Source organism: Oncorhynchus gorbuscha, linkage group LG24 (assembly GCF_021184085.1).
Source record: "Oncorhynchus gorbuscha isolate QuinsamMale2020 ecotype Even-year linkage group LG24, OgorEven_v1.0, whole genome shotgun sequence".
NCBI classification, from domain to species: Eukaryota; Metazoa; Chordata; class Actinopteri; order Salmoniformes; family Salmonidae; genus Oncorhynchus; species Oncorhynchus gorbuscha.
Window position 1 is genome coordinate 15,729,763 of NC_060196.1, and position 22,111 is coordinate 15,751,873.

Consider the following 22,111-nt stretch of genomic DNA (forward strand, 5'->3'; position numbering starts at 1 on the left):
AAAATACACAAAAACGGTTGTTTTTTTCTTTGTATTATATTTTACCAGATCTATTGTGTTATTTTCTCCTACATTCTTTTCACATTTCCAAAAATGTCAAAGTGTTTCAAGAATATGCATATCCTTGCTTCAGGGCCTGACATACAGGCAGTTGGATTTGGGTATGTCATTTTAGGTGAAAATTGAAAAAAAGGGGCGGATCCTTAAGAGTTTAACAACATAGACTCATCACTACATAACAAGTCTACTAACCGCTCTCTGTATCTTTAGAGGGATGGGTATTATAATGTAATGAGCTCAGACATGATGGCAGTCATGGATTATCCAATTTCTCACACATGCTTCTTCTGCTAAACCTCCATCTCATCTCCTCAGGGTGTTGTGATGTTGACAGCGATGATGTGATTACTGACAGGGTAATCAAATACACCACTGTAGATGGAGTTGTAATCTTATCTCGAGAGAGGGAGAGACAGACTGGTGATGAGACGAGGGGTGTAAACATTTGCCCAAACAGTTGCAACTAAAACAGCAGTTTCTATTGGATAAATTCAGGTATGTCCCTCCCCTTTCTGTTTCCTTCTGTTTAAGAAACATTTTGCAACAGAATCGTCTTAATGAATACACCACAAAGGGCTGCTGGTCTGGTTGAGTCTATTCTCTCCTCTGTACCAGGACAAGATCACATCTTTCCGGTTCTTCACAGTGCGCACCACTGAACAGCTGGAGCTTTAGAGGAATGAACCATTTGTTCAGATGGAAAAGGCTTGCCAGACTGATGTTCATGCTGCTATATTTTGTCATTAATGGTATGTTTCTTTTGTTTTTACTGATTTGCTGCACTAACTAAAATTGTATGTGGGAGATGACAGATAAGTAGCCAAATGTTTTTATTTTGAAATGTTCAATGTTTTTATTAGCAACATTGGTCAAATTAAAAAATGGTGAATCATTTAAACAGTGCAACATTTACACTGTGTGTAGCCTATCGCTAAGACTCATTCCAAAATAACATTCCTCCCTTTCTGGAGAGACGTGCTCCTGTATCCTGTCAGAGCATTAGACAAATATTTAAAGTAAGGTACAGATACAGACAGGGATAGGTTCTTTCACGGGAAAAAAGAGTTGTAGGATATAAAAGTTTGTGATCTATACACCAACTACAGAGTATGCCAATACTTTATTGATTCATAGACTAATTTAGATGAGAGATTAATAATATTTTGGAAACAACAGGCTGATAACTTTTTATAGTTCTCTGAGACTGAGACTGTAGCTTGTCATTAGAAACTAATTTGTGTTCTATAAGAATTTTGGCCAAATGACAGAAGTTACATGTTCACTGTGTTTAGGCTCACAGTACCTGCCCATTGATGCTTGAAAAGACTAATTACTATGGATGTGACAATAAAACATGCACCTTCATGGCCATGGCTTCATCCCCAAAATGAAGAAATTCTTTAATGGATATCAATATCTAAAAGTCATTAGGTAAAATTAACATTAAAACTCAGTGGCATTTAAGCTACTTTCGAGGGGGACATTAAACAGGAAATGTTTGTGGTTTATGTCATTATGTGGTCAGTGGCTGTCTGTCACATAGACGGATGGAAGAGTGCGAGGCAGGTCGTTGGAACAGGCGATGTCTTTTTGATGAAGTTCATGGTCTGGTCACAAGTCAGCTCACCACAAATGTGATGTACCTCGGTTCATAGCGTGAGACAAAAAAGTGGTGTTTTTTTAGGGTGTAAGTCTCTCACTTGAATGTCTTAAAACTGAGAATGAAGACCTTCAAGAGAAATAAGAGCTTCTCTACATGACCAAAAGTATGTGGTCAGCAGTGGTGTAAAGTACTTAATTAAAAATACTTTAAAGTACTACTTAAGTAGTTTTTTGGGGTTGGCCTTATGAATCCAAGCAGGCAGCGTTCTCTTGGCATCCGCCAAACCCAGATTCATCTATCAGACTGCCAGATGGTGAAGCGTGATTTCCAATGCTCAAGAGTCCAATGGCGGTGAGCTTTACTTTAGTGATTTTAGGCTTGTGTGTGTGGCTGCTCGGCCATGGAAACCCACCGGGTTGCTCCCGATGAAGAGTTCTTGTGCTGACATTGCTTCCAGAGGCATATTGGAACTCAGAAGTGAGTGTTGAAACCAAGGACAGACCATTTGAAACCAAGGACAGACCATTTTCACACAATATAGGCCTACTATAGGCTAACGTTAACTAGCTGGCCTGGCACATCATTGCCAATGAAAGGAAGTTAGGCTAGCTATAGCAAGCATTTTAGCCAGGCAGCCTAGAACAACATAACCTAAAAGTGTGTAGCCTACTGTATGACCGTTTCCAACATGAAAGAGGAGGATGTCATTGGTGTTTCTCTTCAAGTAGGTTGAGTCAACATATTTTTTTTATACTTGCATGCATAATTCTGCTTTGAAGTTGATAAACTTGTAACCCCACTTTTGAGAAAATGGCCTTTGAATGTTTTGGTACACCTACTGAAGAGTTCTTTGTCTACACATATTCAGCATTCACACACTCTTAAGCCTTAGCCCCACCCAACCACTGATTTCAAGACTAAAACTGGTGAAAGTAGTAGTCTACAATAAGGAAATACTCCACGTAAAAATATACTTCATATACTCCTTGGTCTATATCTTAATCTGACTATGAAAGTGTCCAGATAAAAATATGTAATAATTATTAGATGATGCTTACCCAGACACTAAATTGATGGGAAAATCAATGCTATAACCACCCCTCTAGCCACATCTAGCTGTGGTTGGGTCATTATTGTCTTGACATGTTCATGAAATAGCAAGTTAGCTAAACAATGAACCATAACACCAACCCATAGCTTCAGTACAAACAGATTGGTATAGTGTCAGGATTTGGCCAGGGTTGTTCCGGTTTTTGGTCACTAGATGCCCCCATTGTGCTTTTTGACCTTTTGTTTTCCCTTGATCCCCATTATTATTTGCACCTGTGCCTCGTTTCCCCTGATTGTATTTAAACCCTTAGTTTTCCTCAGTTATTTGCTCTGTGTTTGTATGTTAGCACCCAGCCCTAGTATTCTGTGTACTCTTGTTGATCCCGGTGGACTCTCTTGTGGAATTCTGTTTTTTTGTTCTTGTTTATTTATTTTGAGTATCTTTTGAGGCTTTTTATGCTATACCTACCACCTTGTGGATTTACCTTTTTGTCTTGGAGGATTACCTTTGTTCTTGTGGAATTCCTTTTGAGGTTGTGGAGTTACATGTTTTCCTGAAGGACTTCACTTTTTTACTTCATTAAATACACTGTCTCAAGTACTGCTGTGTCTGCCTCATCTTCTGGGTTCTGCCGACTATTCGTGGCTCAGTTGGTTAAGCGACTGTTTCTCACTCCGGAGACCCGGGTTCGTAACCGGGTCCTGTCAGTATAGCTAGCGACCATCCATGAAGTTTGAATCTGCAGGTAGCTAAAGCTAACCAACTAGGTTCAATGTTAGCCAGCTAGCTAACATATGGCTATATCTAGCATCTCTGTTGTTTTGTTGACGTTGAGTGAGAGGTTGAGTGCCCTCACCTCCTCCCTGTAGGCTGTCTCGTCGTTGTTGGTAATCAAGCCCAATGCAAGGGCCCCTCACATTGACTCTGTATCGGTACCCCCCTGTATATAGTCTTGCTATTGTTATTTTACTGCTGCTCTTTAATTACTTGCTACACTTATTCTTATCCTTATTTTTTTAACTGCATTATTGGTTAGGGGCTCGTAAGTAAGCATTTCACTAGTGTCTACACCTGCTGTATTTGGCGCATGTGACTAATGCGATTTGATTTGTTGGGAGGCTGGTAAGGTGGAGGTGATTTGATCGATGACTAGTCTCTCAAAGCACTTCATGATGACAGAAGTGAGTGGTACGGGGCAGAAGTAATTTAGTTAAGTTCTTTTTGCCTTCTTGGGTACAGGAGCAATGGTAGCCATCTTGAAGCATGTGGGGACTTCAGAGCAATTTAATATGTCCATAAATACACCAGCCAGCTGGTCTGTGCATGCTCTGAGGACACGGCTAGGGATGCCGTCTGGGCCAGCAGCCTTGCGAGGGTTAACACATTTAAATGTTTTACTCGCGTCAGGCACGGAGAAGGTGTTATCCTCAAAGCGGTCAAAGAAGGTGTTTAGTTTGTCTGGAAGTGTGACGTCGTTGTACGTGACGTGATTGGTTTTCTATTTTGTAGTCCGTTATTTCCTGTAGACCCTGCCACATACAGTGGGGCAAAACAATATTTAGTCAGCCACCAATTGTGCAAGTTCTCCCACTTAAAAAGATGAGAAAGGCCTGTAATTGTCATCATAGGTACACTTCAACTATGACAGACAACATGAGAAAAAAAATCCAGAAAATCACATTGTAGGATTTTTAATGAATTTATTTGCAAATTATGGTGGAAAATAAGTATAACTTATTCATCATATAATCATCATAACTGATGTCATTTTCCAATGAAAAATATATTTCCCAGCAAAAATCATTGCAGTTGTGCAGTTGCACATGTTGTTTTTTTATATGGCTACTGCTAATAGCTTTGTCCAAAATAACACAGTTACAGTCACGTTTGTACCTGCAGGGTTAATGTTAGATTATACTGTACAATTCAGTAATTGTGTAGTACAGCGGTAGGCAATCCTCTTCCTGGAGGGCCGCAGGTACTACAGGATTTTGTTCCAACTATGCACCACACCTGACCAACTGAGCTAATTGATCAGTTCAGTTATTGCCTAAATTCAACACACCTGTCCTTCCAGGTCAGTTAAATGAAAAACATCAATCACCTGCGTCACTCCAGGATCATGGTTGCCTTACCCCTGGTGTAGTGGTTATGTCCTAACTCTGGTTATTTTGCAGTTATATTGCAATTGCTGCTTTCAAAATAACCATTATACTGCAAATACTGTAACTGCAGTTTCACAATTCAAATGAACTACAAGTTGATGGCACAGCCAATGCTTGTTAATTGTCAGTTTTACTGTTACAGTAGCCAGCTGCAGAAATAGCCCCTCAACATTTGCATACATTTTTTAAACTGTTTTTCTTATAACAAGTCACTGTTTGTGTGTTGTCTATCCTTTGTTACAATCCCTATGGCATTGCTGAGAAGTATGTTTATCCTAAATGAACAAAACTTTGGTATGTGAGTATGTGTGGGTGAGACATAAACGCAGAACGATATTACATTTAACATTTACATTTAAGTCATTTAGCAGACGCTCTTATCCAGAGCGACTTACAAATTGGTGCATTCACCTTATGACATCCAGTGGGACAGTCACTTAACAATAGTGCATCTAAAACTTAGGGGGGTGAGAGGGATTACTTATCCTATCCTAGGTATTCCTTAAAGAGGTGGGCTTATTTCATATGCATTCTTAATATCAAATCAAATTTATTTATATAGCTCTTCTTACATCAGCTGATATATCAAAGTGCTGTACAGAAACCCAGTCTAAAACCCCAAACAGCAAGCAATGCAGGTGTAGAAGCACGGTGGCTAGGAAATACTCCCTAGAATGGTCAAAACCTAGTAAGAAACATAGAGAGGAACCAGGCTACGAGGGGTGGCCAGTCCTCTTCTGGCTGTGTCTGGAGTATGTACGCTGGAGTCTAGCTTCCTTGTGCTGAAGAACATACAACATTAGGGAGGCTATCGCCACAATGTTCATCGTCTCATCACCAATTTATATAGTTCATTAACTTAGAGAATGTGAAAACAATGTTGTACAAAAGTACTGTAGTTACACTCCTAGACCCACACATGTAAAATAGCCTTCCTTTTCCCAGTGCAATTTCACTTTCATTTTTAGAAATCCAAACACCCCTATCAGGTCAACATTGATCCGACAACTGTAAGAATTATAAGTCACGGGTGACCTTTAGCATTACTGAGAACTATTCTGTTCGCAGCAATGAAAAGTATTCATTGCAGTGGAAACTTATTTCACCACATACAGTAGGCCTGTTAGTGAGATGGGACTCCTGTACACAGGGAAGACTGTGTGGGGCTGCTTCTCAGTGTGGTCAAACCACTAACGTGACAGAAGGCGGCGGACCACACGATGTGACAGACTGATGGGAAAGGAAACGACTCTGTGTTCACAAGCAGAGACAAGCAGTCACCTATTCAGATAGACTATGTATACAGTTCGCTATTGGAGGACAAATACATTATGTTTGTAGGGTGTGCATGAGTTCTCTTCTATTCACCTGTAGAACTAATACTGAAAAGCTGCTCTTGTACAAGCCCAATAATATGTCTTTGGGGCTATGAGCCAATAACCAGGTTAATAAGCTAATGACCTGGGTAACCTAATGCCTAATTGAGCCCACCTGCTGCCTACATTAAGACTATGTCTCCTCAGAGGATGTGACACTGAAACATTTGTTCTACCTTACTCAACACCTTAAACCATAGCTGTGGGAAGTAAGGGTGCTGAAAAGTCAGAAGTAGTGCACTGGGCATTTAATCGTCCTGTATTAGCGGACCGATATAGCCATCTGTAGTGCCAATATACCCCCCCCCCACCCCCAAACTACTTCCTGCAGCTGGGCCTAAAATCTACAAATATTTTGCAGTTAAGACTTTTTTATTTATGAAAAAGAAGAAGATACTATTTAGGGAAAAAAAGGAAATACTTTAACGTACTACTTCATTTGTTTTTGGGGAGTATCTGTACTTTACCATTTATATTTTTGACAACTTCTACTTTTACTCCACTACATTCCTAAAGAAAATAATGTACATTTTACTCCATGCATTTTCCCTGACACCCAAAAGTACTCATTACATGTTCAATACTTAGCAGGACAAAGAAAAGTAAAATGCACGCACTTATCAAGAGAACATGCCTAATCATCCCTCCTGCCTATAATCTGGCAGACGCATGAACCACAAATGCTTAGTTTGTAAATTATGTCTGAGTGTTGTAGTGTGCCCCTGGCTATCCGTAAATAAAAACGATTTAAAACGAAGAATAATGAGCTCTGGTTTGTTTGAAATAAGGAATTTGAAATGATTCATACTTTTACCATTGACACTTAAGTATATTTTAGCCTTTACATTTACTTTTGATACTTAAGTAGATTTAAAACCAAACACTTACATTTTTACTCAAGTAGTATTTTACTGGGTGACTCATTTAGATTTTTTATTAAGGTGTCTTTACTTTTATTCAAGTATGACAATTTGATACTTTTTCCACCAATGATTATTGATATACATTACATCTGTCTAGATAATTACATCTGAGTAATTTAGCAGACACATTTCTACAGGCTACAGCTGCTTATAATAAGAATATTTTTTACAGTGTCCATTTGTACAGATAACCTGCCTCTTTCCTACTGCTCGTAGGACAACCATCATGCCCCTGATCTATTTTTCTGTTTTCTCAACACAAAACCTTGATTGAACAAATAACACATAGGCTAACGCCTACAATAGTCCTCTATCAGGTTGAAATGTTCCTCTGACCCTGAAATTCAAAGGATTCGATCTAGGCTATTTGAGAGGCTGTAGTGGAAAGTTATGTTACTTGAAATATCTCTGTAAAGTCATGTGCTTTTTCAGTGATATCCTTGACTTTTATTTGGGGGGGAAGAACTTTCCTCACTCAGAGAATGCATTTCCATGTGAACTTAATTTCGGACAAAATATTCAACTACTAGTTCCAAACAATTATTTCCTGACCCCAACCATCACATTAGGCCTGTAAATAACTAAGAATGACTGTGATACTCAAGTCAGTAGTGTCATTCCAGACGACTACAATGCAGACGTGCAGAAAACATGAACTAATGATTGAATGCCATTGTCATCTTCAGTGCAGTCTGACATCAGATCACAATATCATATGGATGCAGTTACTGACATATTAAACACTTATCCAGGTATTGTGAGATTTAGTGTGTGACTGCAGTCATTGTGTTAATATTTAGTCTCTCTCTTTCCACAGTACTCTGTGCTTCCCAGCAAACAGTCCAGTCTGAGACTCAGCAGGTGAAAGGCATCGTGGGACAGTCTTTCTCTTTTCAAGAGAGGGTGATCAAGTCTGGCAATTTACTTTATGGAGACCTTGGCAGTATTGCAAATGTGTACCCTGGTAAAGAAGGCAACATCACCCTTGAGAAGAGATTTGAAAACCGCCTCCACTTGAACAATGCTACAAGATACTTCACTCTGTCAGACCTTCAGATAGACGATGCTGGGGTTTATACTGTTGAGAATACAGACGAAGAGAAAAAAACATCAGCATTTGAGCTCACTGTATACAGTAAGTGTGTGTGTGTTGTATTTTGAAAACATTTAATATAGGTTCTGATTTCAATTTATTTGTATTTTTTCTTCCAGATTCTGTTTCCAAACCTCAGGTGACAGAGTGTGACAGCAGCTCCTGTAGTGTGGTGTGTTCTGTGGACAATGAAAAAGAGGTGACCTTGACCCTGTACAGGGGAGAGGAAATACTAAACCAGACCAGCAGTCCTGACCTCACCACCGATCTATCTCTCCATTTGGAGGTAGAGGGAAGCTGTGTGGCTTCCAACCCTGTCAGCAATGAGACAGTTCTTGTCCCAAAATGTTGCAGTGAAGATGGTCGTGCTAATGATGCAGGTAAGAGACATTTTGAATTAAAACCATCCAGAAAATAGCAATTACTAAGTGAAAGTGAAGTGTAGTTGAGCTCATTCAAGACATATTTTACAAAAATAATTTCCTTGTGTTTTATTTCAGACAGTGGCGAGAGGACTCTGGGTGTGCTTATTATTGCTGTAATCTGCGTTTTGGTTGCCTCGGGGCTGTTTGGACTTGCAATCTATCTAAGGAAGCGTAGAAATGGACACTCACAAGGCAGGTATTTATCTTTTACAGGTGTGAGGTCACTCCCCAAAGTCACGACATGGGTCGTGTTTTGGAAAAGGTAGGAAATGTTTGCTTGAACCCAGGATGCAGGTCAAATAAAGTGCCGTATCTTCCACACTTCCTCTGCTTGGTCAGACAGTGTCATTATCCCAGACAACTTCTCGAAATGTTGAAAAAGCAGTTGGCACACACACTCTCTTGGCTTATCTGACACCAAAATAGCTCCTGAGTGTTTACAGAACCTGTGCTGTGGGGTGAGCATCTATATGTCTCTGTCAGTTAGTCACACCTCCCCTTAAGCCTATATTTACTTTCTTTTATTTTGTCTTCTTAGATTCAGCCGAAAGAGTGCAGGTTGACATTGAGTATACAGAGATAACTCCTAAAAAACGAACAGATAACCAGGTTAGTAAAAATGTTACAGGCTGATTGACAATACAGCAGCCCTCATGTCTACAACTGTTGGCTTTATCTCTGTGCCAGTGGGTTAATGTGGTCTTGAGTTGCACAGACCACCTGAGTTTGATACCCGGCCTGATGTCGTTGCAACCAGTTTTGCCCAGTTGGTTGCACAATGAGAAGCCACACGGCGCATATGGCGTCCCGGAGCTCCAAGTCTAGGTCCAAAAGACTTCTTAACAGCTTCTACCCCCAAGCCATAAGACTCTGTACCGGTAACCCCTGTTTATAGCCCCGCTATTGTTATTTCACCGCTGCTCTTTAATTATTTGTAACTTTTTTACTTAACACTTATTTTTCTTAAAACTGCATTGTTGGTTAAGGGCTTGTACAGTAAGTAAGTATTTCACTGTAAGGTCTACTACAGCTGTCGTATTCGGCGCATGTGACAAATAACATTTGATTTGTTTAGTAATGCCTTCGATCTTCATGTAGTCTTTTACAGTATTTGCAAAGTCTGTAGAATTTTTAAGTTAGGCTTCGTGATTCCCTCTACTAGCTTTAGGAAAGGTTCTAGATGTGTTGTGTTGACTGTTGAGTTCCCTACTGCAGAACAATGAGAGTAGACAAGAGATCGTCAGGCTTGTCCTGTTTCCTCCCTCTGGCACAAAGTTTATAATAAAGAAGCATAAGAACTTTTTTTGTTTTTGTTACTTTCCTAACCTCTTATCTCCCCACTCTCTGCCCCTTATTTCCCTGTCCCTCCCTCCCCCCTTCTCCTTGCCTAGGAGGAGCGAACAGATATACCAGAATTGGAGTGGCGTAGAGACAACCCTAAGCTGACATCAGTTTATGATACACTCCTGTTACATCGCATGGCTGCCAGCGGGGATGTTGACACAGCATGAAAGAGACAAATGTGAAGTCAATAGGATAACTCACATCATGTAGGGGACAGTATATCATGAAGAGGACATTGAAACAAAACTAAAGTCAAAAATGATTCACCCAGAAAACCTCTTAGAGGCACAGTTGTTATGGGAGAAAAATCCCCTGGCACTGTTGTGCTGATATTAGAATTTCAGGTTTCCTTTGTAGGTCATTCTCACAAACCTGTCAAATAGAGACCTCGATGACATCCACTGATAAGGACCAATTCAATAGCTATCCATTGAGTTAGTAGCAGAATATCCTTCTTTTCAAGTGCCTTTTTTCCCCAAATCTCAATGTATAGGTTAAAACAAATGGAACATATATTTTAATACATTTCACTAGTGTGTTTGCTATGCTACTGCTGGACCAACGCTTATTTTCAGTACTGTCTGTTCTGTTGTTTAAATGTAGGTGCCTCCCCTGTATCGTTTTTAGAGCTGGTCATTGTTTAGCTTGCCAGTGGATAGCAGCTGTGTACATCATATAAAAAGAGCAGGTGTTTGAGATAAAGCCACCTACTCCTTAGAAGCAATGGCTGTTAGGCTTCTTTAGAAACAAAAGGTCCATAGATAAATGTTTTCCTTTCACCGTGTATGTTGTATTGAAAATAACTTTGAGGGATAGATCTTGATTTAATTCAATTGTAGCTCTTAATTAGCTTGTTTAGTTTATTATGATGGTCCATTTATTAGTTGTCCTTATCTATGAAGCACATCCTTCCTTAAGAATACAATCACTCCCTCCTGCAGACTCTGTAGACTCTGTAGACTCTCCTTCTATCAGAGCATGTTGTGCTCCACCTATATTATTGCAGCCTTTGTATATACCTGTGCCAGCACAGGTTACTGTGACCCTAAATGTTTTACATTAATGTTTTACATAATCTAGCACAATCTAGCATAATCTAGCACAACTCAAAATATGATGGTAGATTACTCCATTCCACATTTATGTTTTTGTTGTCATTTAAATCTGTGTAAACAAATCATGTATTGCTTCAGAATACCTGGGTAAACTGTCATTCCTTGAAACCATGGCTGCTTCTATTAGTTTAAGAGTGGCAACATTTCACCAGAGACACAACTCCATGTTGGGGTTTTAACGTTGCCCACTTCTAGGGTCAAATAGGAGAGACAACTGTAATTGTTTGGTGGATTCTCTATTCAGTGAGTTTAAGTGTGTGACCTTTTGTCCTGTCACTTTGCATGCCAGGCAGCTGTATTTTTATTTTTTATTTACAATAATGACCACAAATAGTGAATTTCTAACTTTTTATTTAAAAATCCTATAATATTTACAGCTTTGTTTTGAGAAAACATTGACCTTTTCTCCCATCTAGTGGTTGATTGATTTTTTTAAATTTATTTCAGTATACTGTACATAATGTATAGTGTTTCGCTCTGAGACAGTGTACTGTGAATTGTGTAAGTGTATCTTAAATCATGTTCAACCAATATGTTCTCTAACAACCTTTCTGTGCTGTAGACTGTGGTCACGCATTTTTGTGCCAATGTGCCATTATTTATACATTATTGTGAGTAAAAATTAAAACATTTGTGAAATATGGCATTTTTATAGTTTAAATCCCATTTGGTAGCTAAACATGAGCCTCATTTATCATTCCTTGTATTTGTTATCTATTTTGATTTTAATATTGTAAAATTGCTGGGTTAATGATTATGTATTATAGATATGTTGTGGTAGAGTATAGCGTAATAATATGTTGTGTTATGTACTGTTTTATTTTGTATGTAATTGCGCAATGGTCACTGGACCCCAGGAAGAGTAGCTAACGTGGGTCTGGAATAAACACAAATGTTATGTAATTTTCCAAGAAAATCAGATTGCGCAATGTTGTAAATTGTTTAACTCCAATGTTTTGTTACAGGAAATGAGTAACCTTCGTATATAAAACATACATTAGCTTTCCATCTGTAGCAGCATGGACAAAGTGGTGAGTAGCCTACCTTTACACTTTAATTTGATTCCTGATCTATAGCATAACTCCACAAAGTTTCGATGAAATGTAACTTCCTTATGTTATCGTTCCTCCCTTCCTATTGGCGAGGATGCACAAGAGAATCCTACCAATTCTCTGAAGAGTTTGAAATCTGCCTCACCCCATTTGAATCAGCTGTTGTTTTCTCATAGGAGAAAACCATGCAAAAATTTTTAAAACAATATGCTACTTACCCTTTTATGTGTAAATGCTAGATTTGTTTTTATCAGTATACATTTCTTTTGGGATTCCATGTGCCTGATGACGTGCGATTTAAGAAGTCTCATTTCATACAAGCGCATTGAGAGATCGTCTGTCTAGTCTTATCGATTTGAGCTGAAAACTACCCCCAAGTCCTAGAGTCAGGTTAATAATGAAAAGGGTGCAAACAAGGTCATGGTGTTTATCTGACCCTCTGTTGTATCTCAGGTTTGAACTATTAGCTGTGAATCAGGGTTGGGCTCAATTAAGATTTTTGGAATTGATTCATAAATTGAAATTCACCACACTCCTAAAACCTCTAAAGAATGTAGAATTTGAGTCGGAGTAAAGTAGAATGTAATTCATTGCAATCGAAAATGGTCTATGATATTGATGATGGCGCCGACAGAGATGGTCGCTTCGCGTTCTTAGGAATCTATGCAGTATTATGTATTATTTCTTACACCGTTACCCCAGGAAATATTAAGACTTATTACATACAGCCAGGAAGAACTATTGGATATAATAGCAAGGTCAACTTACCAACATTACTCAAGTATTTTTGTTCATCTGACTTCCTCACAATCAAACGCCGACCGCATTATCTACCAAGAGAATTCTCTTCGATGACAATCACAGCCAAATATTTCCCCCCAAGCAGACATCTCGATGGCCATATCCTGAGGCTGCATTTATTGAAGCAGGGGATTTTAACAAAGCTAATGTGAAAACAAGGCTCCCTAAATCTAAAAAGAAACCTAGCCCCATCGCGGACACCGATGTCTTGCTCCCAGACAAACTAAACAACTTCTTTGCTCACTTTGAGGACAATACAGTGCCACTGACATGGCCCGCTACCAAAACCTGCGGGCTCTCCTTCACCACAGCCAACATGAGTTAAACGTGTTAACCCTCGCAAGGCTGCCGGCCCAGACGACATCCATAGCTGCGTTCAATCCCTTATCCCAGTCTCCTGTTCCCATATGCTTCAAGAAGGCCAACATTGTTCCTGTTCCCAAGAAAGCAAAGGAAACTGAGCTAAATGAATATCACACTGTAGCACTCACTTCAGTCATCATGAAGTGCTTTGAGAGACTAGTCAAGGACCATATCACCTCCACCCTACCTGACGCCCTAGACCCACTCCAATTTGCTTACCACCCCAATAGATCCACAGTCGACGCAATCATACTGCACACTGCCCTAACCCATCTGGACAAGAGGAATACCTATGTAAGAATGCTGTTCATCGATTACAGCTCAGCATTTAACACCATAATACCCTCCAAACTCATCATTAAGCTCGAGACCCTGGGTCTCGACCCCGGGTGGTGAGGGTAGGAAACAACATCTCCACCCCGCTGATCCTCAACACTGGGGCCACACAAGGGTGCGTTCTCAGCCCTCCCCTGTACTCCCTGTTCACCCACGACTGCGTGGCCATGCACGCCTCCAACTCAATCATCAAATTGGCAGATGACACAACAGTGGTAGGCTTGATTACCAACAACGATTGTTGTGGACAGATTTTGCGGGCAGAGTAAATCCTCTAGTGCAATTAAAATAAATTCCACTCAGTTATAAAACATGAGTTTCATTTTCCCTATATTGAACGAAATGTAAGTGATTAGTTAAGTTATTGCAATATCCACATGCAGGTTTTGTTAATCTTGATCATTAATTTGATTGTTTCAACAATATTTTATGTGCATGTGTATAACAACACGTTTGATGTTTTGTGAACAAGTGTACAGCTAATATAGAATAGAAGAGACATTTTCATTTCACTGAATTCAATTATATTTCCTTAAATTCAATTCCATATCCTGTTTACTAATTCAATTGGAATTCAATTCAAATTCAATAATTTAATTGGAATTTATCAGACATTCTCAATTCCATTCTGAATTGAGCCCAACCCTGTTTCCTATGGAAGATTGACAGTATCATTTAAAACAACTGAAATTCCCATTAGGGTCAGCATTCTCTGATGTGACCCTCCAATCATCTTTGAGGTACCATTTGAAAGTTTGCATTTCTATTGTGTTCTCATTTTAGTACATTTAACAGACAACATGACTCCCACCCTGTATTCAAGAGCATGCTGAATTGAGCCCAACCCTGCTGTGTATCTCTTCCGGGAGGAAATCACAAGTGTACCCCAGACCAACCCCACAGATTGTGACATCAGACTGCGATGGAGAATTCTGGCCAACAGGGGGCGACCTTGCCACCAACGAGGGATAACATACAGCTGTTACTCAGAGGAGCAAGTGTAAGTACTATATCTCTTCATGAATTTCATATGCCTGGAATTATATACTGAATCTACTTCCTATTGACATTTATTCTGTAGCTCATCTCACTGTGCACACAACATTTAGAGCTAAGTTCACTAGATACAATAATAGATTTAGTTTCAGTCAGAATGTTTCTCTTGTAGGCATGCATACATAAATTGTCTCTCTCTCTCTCTCTCTCTGTATCCCAGCAGTAGGAGGAGTCAGGGAGAAACTCCAATCAGAGCTGAGAGGGAAGTGCGTGTCATTGTGTGATGGAACCCCAGCAGGACAAGAGGTGCGGAGCCAGTGCCTCACACACTCCTATGTGGAACTCCTCATCACCGAGGGCAACATCCAATGGCACAACGATAGGTATGCTGCCACGCGAACCGTAAGGTCACCATCAGAAATGCCCACTGCTAATGAGGAAGCAACGATCAAGCTTGACAATATCTTCAAACCACCGATCTCTCTGGATTGGCCCCAAGTAAAAAACGTCCTGATGAAGGGACCCGCAGGCTCACGGAAGATCAAATCAAATCAAATCAAATTTTATTTGTCACATACACATGGTTAGCAGATGTTACTGCGAGTGTAGCGAAATGCTTGTGCTTCTAGTTCCGACAATGCAGTGATAACCAACAAGTAATCTAACTAACAATTCCAAAACTACTGTCTTATACACAGTGTAAGGGGATAAGGAACATGTACATAAGGATATATGAATGAGTGATGGTACAGAGCAGCATACAGTAGATGGTATCGAGTACATTATATATAGATATGAGATGAGTGTGTAGACAAAGTAAACAAAGTGGCATAGTTAAAGTGGCTAGTGATACATGTGTTACATAAGGATGCAGTCGATGTTGTAGAGTACAGTATATACATATGCATATGAGATGAATAATGTAGGGGTAAGTAACATTATATAAGGTAGCATTGTTTAAAGTGGCTAGTGATATATTTACATCATTTCCCATCAATTCCCATTATTAAAATGGCTGGAGTTGGGTCAGTGTCAATGACAGTGTGTTGGCAGCAGCCACTCAATGTTAGTGGTGGCTATTTAACAGTCTGATGGCCTTGAGATAGAAGCTGTTTTTCAGTCTCTCGGTCCCAGCTTTGATGCACCTGTACTGACCTCGCCTTCTGGATGATAGCGGGGTGAACAGGCAGTGGTTCGGGTGGTTGATGTCCTTGATGATCTTTATGGCCTTCCTGTAACAACGGGTGGTGTAGGTGTCCTGGAGGGCAGGTAGTTTGCCCCCGGTGATGCGTTGTGCAGTCCTCACTACCCTCTGGAGAGCCTTACGGTTGAGGGCGGAGCAGTTGCCGTACCAGGCGGTGATACAGCCCGCCAGGATGCTCTCGATTGTGCATCTGTAGAAGTTTGTGAGTGCTTTTGGTGACAAGCCGAATTTCTTCAGCCTCCTGAGGTTGAATAGGCGCTGCTGCGCCTTCTTCACGACGCTGTCAGTGTGAGTGGACCAATTCAGTTTGTCTGTGATGTGTATGCCGAGGAACTTAAAACTAGCTACCCTCTCCACTACTGTTCCATCGATGTGGATAGGGGGTGTTCCCTCTGCTGTTTCCTGAAGTCCACAATCATCTCCTTAGTTTTGTTGACGTTGAGTGTGAGGTTATTTTCCTGACACCACACTCCAAGGGCCCTCACCTCCTCCCTGTAGGCCGTCTCGTCGTTGTTGGTAATCAAGCCTACCACTGTTGTGTCGTCCGCAAACTTGATGATTGAGTTGGAGGCGTGCGTCCAAGTCGTGGGTGAACAGGGAGTACAGGGGAGGGCTCAGAACGCACCCTCCCCCGTGTTGAGGATCAGCGGGGAGGAGATGTTGTTGCCTGGGGGCGGCCCGTCAGGAAGTCCAGTGTTGCACAGGGCGGGGTCGAGACCCAGGGTCTCGAGCTTGATGACGAGCTTGGAGGGTACCCGAGCTGTAGTCGATGAACAGCATTCTCACATAGGTATTCCTCTTGTCCAGGTGGGTTAGGGCAGTGTGCAGTGTGGTTGAGATTGCATCGTCTGTGGACCTATTTGGCCTATTTGGCAATTGTCCAGAAGTTTGTTTTTAACTGGGCCGAGGACAGAGCCAATCAGGAAGTTGACTCCTTGTTTGTCTTTCCCTTCAGTGTACTCAATTGACTGATAGGACGGAACTTCAGTCTGAGTGGCCTCATCAGCCACTTTCACTCGTCCATGACATCGGAGAGCGATAACCCCGGGCTGGATCTGAGTCGGTCTAAAGTGGACTTCATTTTGGACGGTTTGGACCAATTCAACCTTCCCCTGGACTTTGAAAGCATATCAGTGGAGTCTGACATCAATAAGGAGATGCCTTTGCCCATCCTCCTAGCGAACCTCATCTGGTGTCAGCTGCTTCTTCCCTCCGCCTACGTCTGGGTGATCACCAGGCTTGCGTCCGCCAGTTTCATCCCCATCGACGTCCTCCCCCAACAACAGTGCTTGACAGAGATAAGGGGCTTTGACGAAACCCAGAAGAGGGAGTTCTTTAGAAAGAGGTTTGGCGATCAGAGTCTGTTGCACAAAGCTATCTCACTAGTCATGAAAGCTATTGCCCTAGAGTCATCACGGAACCTCAGCATCCTGTATCAAACACTGTTGTGCTGCGAGATGTTGGCGGCCATTTTAGAAAACACTGAGGCGTGAGAGCGTGTCGAGATAGACACTGACGCAACTATACACTCACTTTTTGCTTGTTCATATCGGTTTGAAGAACGATCGAAATGGTGAACACTCAGAGAGGTTGTTCGTAAACCTGGGATGCTGGCTTTTCTACAACTGGAAAGAGAAGGCCTCATATTCAGTGAGAGCGATGTGATGGAACATGGAATCGACGTCTCTAAAAGTTCCACATTCCACAGGTTGTGTAGGCTGCTCATAGCAGGGTGTGAGCTGTACCTGGAGGAAATGTACCGCTTTGCGTACAGTCATTCAAGACTACCTAGCTGCCCTGCACATGTTTCTCACCTATACAAATAAAAGGAGAAACCTACTACTCCAACCTACTACACTCTTTGATCAATTGAAAGGGACGTTCAGGAGAGCAACCCTTTTAGACCTCCACAGATGCTCCGTGGACAGGGTTTTATGGAACATGCACGGAACTTATGACATCTTCCTCTGCTTCCTCCTTGGCCTCTCAACACCCAACCAGACTCTCTTAGATCTAGCATGTCTAGGGAAAGGTTTAAAGGTCACAGGCTCCAAGATGATCACAGAGATTACGGCGGAATACATTAAGCAGGCGATCAAGTCTGAGCCTTACCTTCAGACCACCGAGGCACTTTTCCGCAGTCTTCGGGAGCTAGGGGACGCCTCGCTGGGCAGGGAGGTCCGACGCTACCTGACCTCCGAGTCCCGGTGGGGGTTCCTGCTGGAGCCCGAACAATGCTGGGAGCTGGCGGACATGCTTTGGGCAGGCAGGGAGATGGAGAGGGAAGTGTTTATGGAGATGGAACGTTTGAGTTGGATGCGCCCGCCAAATGAGCATGTGGAGGATGCAGACTGTACTGGGGGACAAACACTGGCAGGTCTACTAGAAAGACATCATTGCTGTATGAATGGTCTATTAGGGAGACATCACCACAGATTGTAATGCCACATCTACCAAAATGCCACTGCAGTGACTGTTGAGGGATTTCGAGTTTAACTGGGATAGGGGGACGCAAATGTCCCACTTGGCCAATTGCCAGGGAAAATGCAGACCGCCAGATTAAAATAAAATACTATAAAATTCAAAATTTCATTAAATTACACATGCAAGATAGCAAATTAAAGCTACACTCATTCTGAATCCAGCCAACATGTCAGATTTCAAAAATGCTTTTTGGCGAAAGCATAAGAAGCTATTATCTGATGATAGCATAGCAGTAAACAAAGAGCGTAGCATATTTCAACCCTGCAGGCGCTACACAAAGCACAGAAATAAAATATAAAACATGCCTTACCTTTGACGAACTTCTTTTGTTGGCACTCCAATATGTCCCATAAACATCACAAATAGTCCTTTTGTTTGATTAATTCCGTCCATATATATCCAAATTGTCCATTTATTTGGCGCGTTTCATCCAGAGAAAAACAGCTTCCAATTTGCAAAAAGTCACTACAAAATATCTCAAAAGTTACCTGTAAACTTTGCCAAAACATTTCAAAATACTTTTGGAATACAACTTTAGGTATTTTTAAACGTTAATAATCGATCAAATTGAAGACTGGTCTATCTGTTTTCAATAGAGGAGGAGAGGAAACTAATGCTACTTTTCAAGTCTTGGCCAACTCTCAGCGTTACCCTTTTCCAGGATGGCCGTACTTCTTCATTGCACAAAGGAATAACCTCAACCAAATTCAAAAATAAATTATTCTGATTGGTTAGTCCTCGGGGTTTTGCCTGCTACATAAGTTCTGTTATACTCACAGACATGATTCAAACAGTTTTAGAAACGTCAGAGTGTTTTCCATCCAAATCTACTAACAATATGCACATCTTATGTTCTTGGCATGAGTAGCAGGAAGTTGAAATTTGGCACGCTATTTATCCAAAAGTGGAAATGCTGCCCCCCATCCCAAAGAGGTTAAAGAGATGTATAGGTACATTAGAAGGGTAGGTTTGAGTGTTTTATATGTAGAGAGAGAAAAAGTGATGATTGCAATCCATGTTTATGCCTGAGTAGTGGGTAGTAGTGTCTACTGAAAAATCTTAAAATCAATCAATTAATCAATTCTTCAAACAAACAAATGTTATTTGCTTAGAGCAGGGCTGTCCAACCCTGTTCCTAGAGTGCTACCGTCCTGTAGGTTCTCACTCCAACCCTCGTCTAGCGCACCTAATTCTAATAATTAGCTGCTTGAAAAGCGGAATTGGGTTGGTTACATCTGGGGATGGAGTGAAAACCTACAGAAGGGTAGCTCTGTAGGAACAGGGTAGGACAGCCCTAGCTTAGACCTTTGTACAAACTGACTTGCTGTTCACATGGCAGAAGTCATAGTGCAGTTGAGGTTGGTCATAGTGCCAACAGACTCCTGGTAGAAGTGCCATGTCAGAGCCCCTCTCCATTTGTTAGGTACCTTCTTTACTGCCACCACCCTGAACAGCTCGTAGGGTGGAACCAGCACATTGAGGCCTGAAGAGGAGCAGCAGTGGCGTGAGTGCGAGCGGGGCAGCAGGTGCCCGTGGCACGTCCAGATGGTCAGATCAAAGCTGGAGCTGTACAGCCGCGTGGATGCCAGTGCCCAGCACCTGATGCCCCACCTCCCCTCGCAAGTTGTCCCTGCGCCCGCTGTCAGCATACACCAGCAGGCAGCCTTTCCCATTGTAATCCAACTCTGCCTCCGTTTCCTCCCGACCAATCAGGAGCCGGTCAGCAGGAAGTGGAGGGAGGGACTTGAACAGGAAGCACCAGCGGTAAACATTGGGGCCCAGAGATCTGGCTTCCACATCGAAGATCAAAGGGAAGGTGTGGTTGTTTGTGTAGAGGGTCAGCGCTGTGACATGGAGGTCAGTGAGGTTCGCTACAGTCATCTTGGAGTGTTCAGCTTGTGACCAGTTGGTGGAGAAAGAGGGGCTGGCCTGGCGTTCTCTTGTCAGCAGGTCGCCTGTGGTGATGTTCCCCCTCATCTCCTCCCTGCACGCTGGTTAGCTGTCGTCCACTGAGCTCGGTTCTACGTTCAACTGCTCCGCGTCACAGCGGCACTGGCACTGCTGAGGACAGCTATACAGTGTTAGAAGCATTCTGGCACTACTGAGGACAGCTATACAGTGTTAGAAGTAATCTGGCACTGCTGAGGACAGCTATAAAATGTTAGAATCATTCTGCCACTGCTGAGGACAGCTATACAGTGTTACAATAATTCTGGTACTGCCGAGGAGAGCTATACAGTGTTATAATTATTGTGCCACTGCTGAGGACAGTGATTCAGTGTTAGCATATATACTGTATGTGGCTACCTACATAAAGCTCTGGCTTCCTGTAAATTGTGTCACAAATATATTCAAATATTATGTACAACTGGGGTCCCCCACCTCTGCACTGTTGACTGTAGTGTACAGTGTTGCCAAGAGCAACAGGACTCCTGCCAAGTATTTCATAATAATGCAGGTCGACAGCAAAACAACCTGTTGATAGAATGTTGAAAAATAATCACTAAGTTCCTAATACTGGTATTTTTCCAATAAGCAACATGACTGATGCATTTTGGTCAGTCAGTCATAACTGCTAGAACCTGAAGTTGGTCATCTAATGTGGAGTTGAAACACAAACAAATGTGTACATAATTCAATTCACTTTCAAATTCATTTAAAAAAACATTGATAAAGATTGTATCCATTGGGGTGGTTTGTGTCTGTGCCAGCAAGTGCGTGTTCTTACCGGATCTCTGTCCTCTCTTTGTCCAAACCTATTTCCAGATAGTTTTAGCTAACAGTCTAGGTCTATCCTGTTAAGTCCAGCTCTGAGACAAACAGCTTCACAGAAATAACCTGACAATAAATTAATGATCTGAGCTTGTGCTGGGTCGATGATGTGCTGGGACACTGATCTGAAACATGGGACAGGTGAAAGCAATATTGTGGATGTATTTGCTTTCAGCAGTTCTGTTTTTTACCCACATTAATTCAGATTAAGGAAAGGAAACTATTGAGATTTAACTACTGTTTGACCCAGCGTGCACTGACCCTCAACTTCCACCCATGAATTGGCCAATATCACCCACACTCACTCTTTCCAAATCCTTGTGAGTTGGTTTTCAAAAGGCCATAACAAATACACTGTACATGCCATAACTTAATTGATGTTTTTCAAATATCTATTCGATTATATATCAACCGGGTCAGTTGGCTTCTTAGTAGGAGCGAGAGAAACAATGGCCGCATTTGTCTATTACGCACAAATCACTCTGAGAGCCACCAGGTGACCACTTACGCAATGTTGTTGTTGCGCACTTACGCTCATTTAAAAAATAAAAGCCCGAAACTGTGTCTTGTGACACTAGACACATTAGGGAAGCCATAGAAAAATTAATCTGGTTGATATCCCTTTCACTGCTCAATAGGGACGCATAGGAATGCAGAGGTTTCTAAATTAGAGTCACTTCGCTCCTCCGTTCTCTCCACTGGCTTCCAGTTGAAGCTCGCATCCGCTACAAGACCATGGTGCTTGCCTACGGAGCTGTGAGGGGAACGGCACCTCAGTACCTCCAGGCTCTGATCAGGCCCTACACCCAAACAAGGGCACTGCGTTCATCCACCTCTGGCCTGCTCGCCTCCCTACCACTGAGGAAGTACAGCTCCCGCTCAGCCCAGTCAAAACTGTTCGCTGCCCTGGCCCCCCAATGGTGGAACAAACTCCCTCACGACGCCAGG

At 41.8% G+C, this 22,111-nt stretch overlaps 1 protein-coding gene across 3 annotated transcripts; it reads left to right on the forward strand.

Moving 5' to 3' along the window:
* The first annotated feature begins 609 nt into the window (after positions 1-609).
* LOC124012035 (SLAM family member 5-like) lies at positions 610-11,796 on the forward strand. Of its 3 annotated transcripts, none has more exons than XM_046325385.1 (6): positions 610-809; positions 7,996-8,313; positions 8,391-8,651; positions 8,772-8,888; positions 9,235-9,305; positions 10,088-11,796. In XM_046325385.1, the coding sequence occupies exons 1-6, from the start codon at positions 740-742 to the stop codon at positions 10,205-10,207; spliced, it is 957 nt and encodes a 318-aa protein (XP_046181341.1). In that variant the 5' UTR covers positions 610-739; the 3' UTR covers positions 10,208-11,796. The 3 variants fall into 3 exon arrangements, with proteins under 3 accessions (XP_046181341.1, XP_046181343.1, XP_046181342.1); XM_046325387.1 differs by having other exon boundaries at positions 8,772-8,892; positions 10,088-10,224; XM_046325386.1 differs by lacking the exon at positions 9,235-9,305 and having other exon boundaries at positions 8,772-8,892.
* Positions 11,797-22,111: the final 10,315 nt, after the last annotated feature.

Bases quoted from the DNA above. Each gene is read 5' to 3' on its own strand.
- LOC124012035 (XM_046325385.1), top strand. From the start codon at position 740: ATGAACCATTTGTTCAGATGGAAAAGGCTTGCCAGACTGATGTTCATG. The intron at 810-7,995 runs GTATGTTTCTTT...CTCTTTCCACAG, and splicing joins GCTATATTTTGTCATTAATG to TACTCTGTGCTTCCCAGCAA. The intron at 9,306-10,087 runs GTTAGTAAAAAT...CTCCTTGCCTAG, and splicing joins AAAAACGAACAGATAACCAG to GAGGAGCGAACAGATATACC.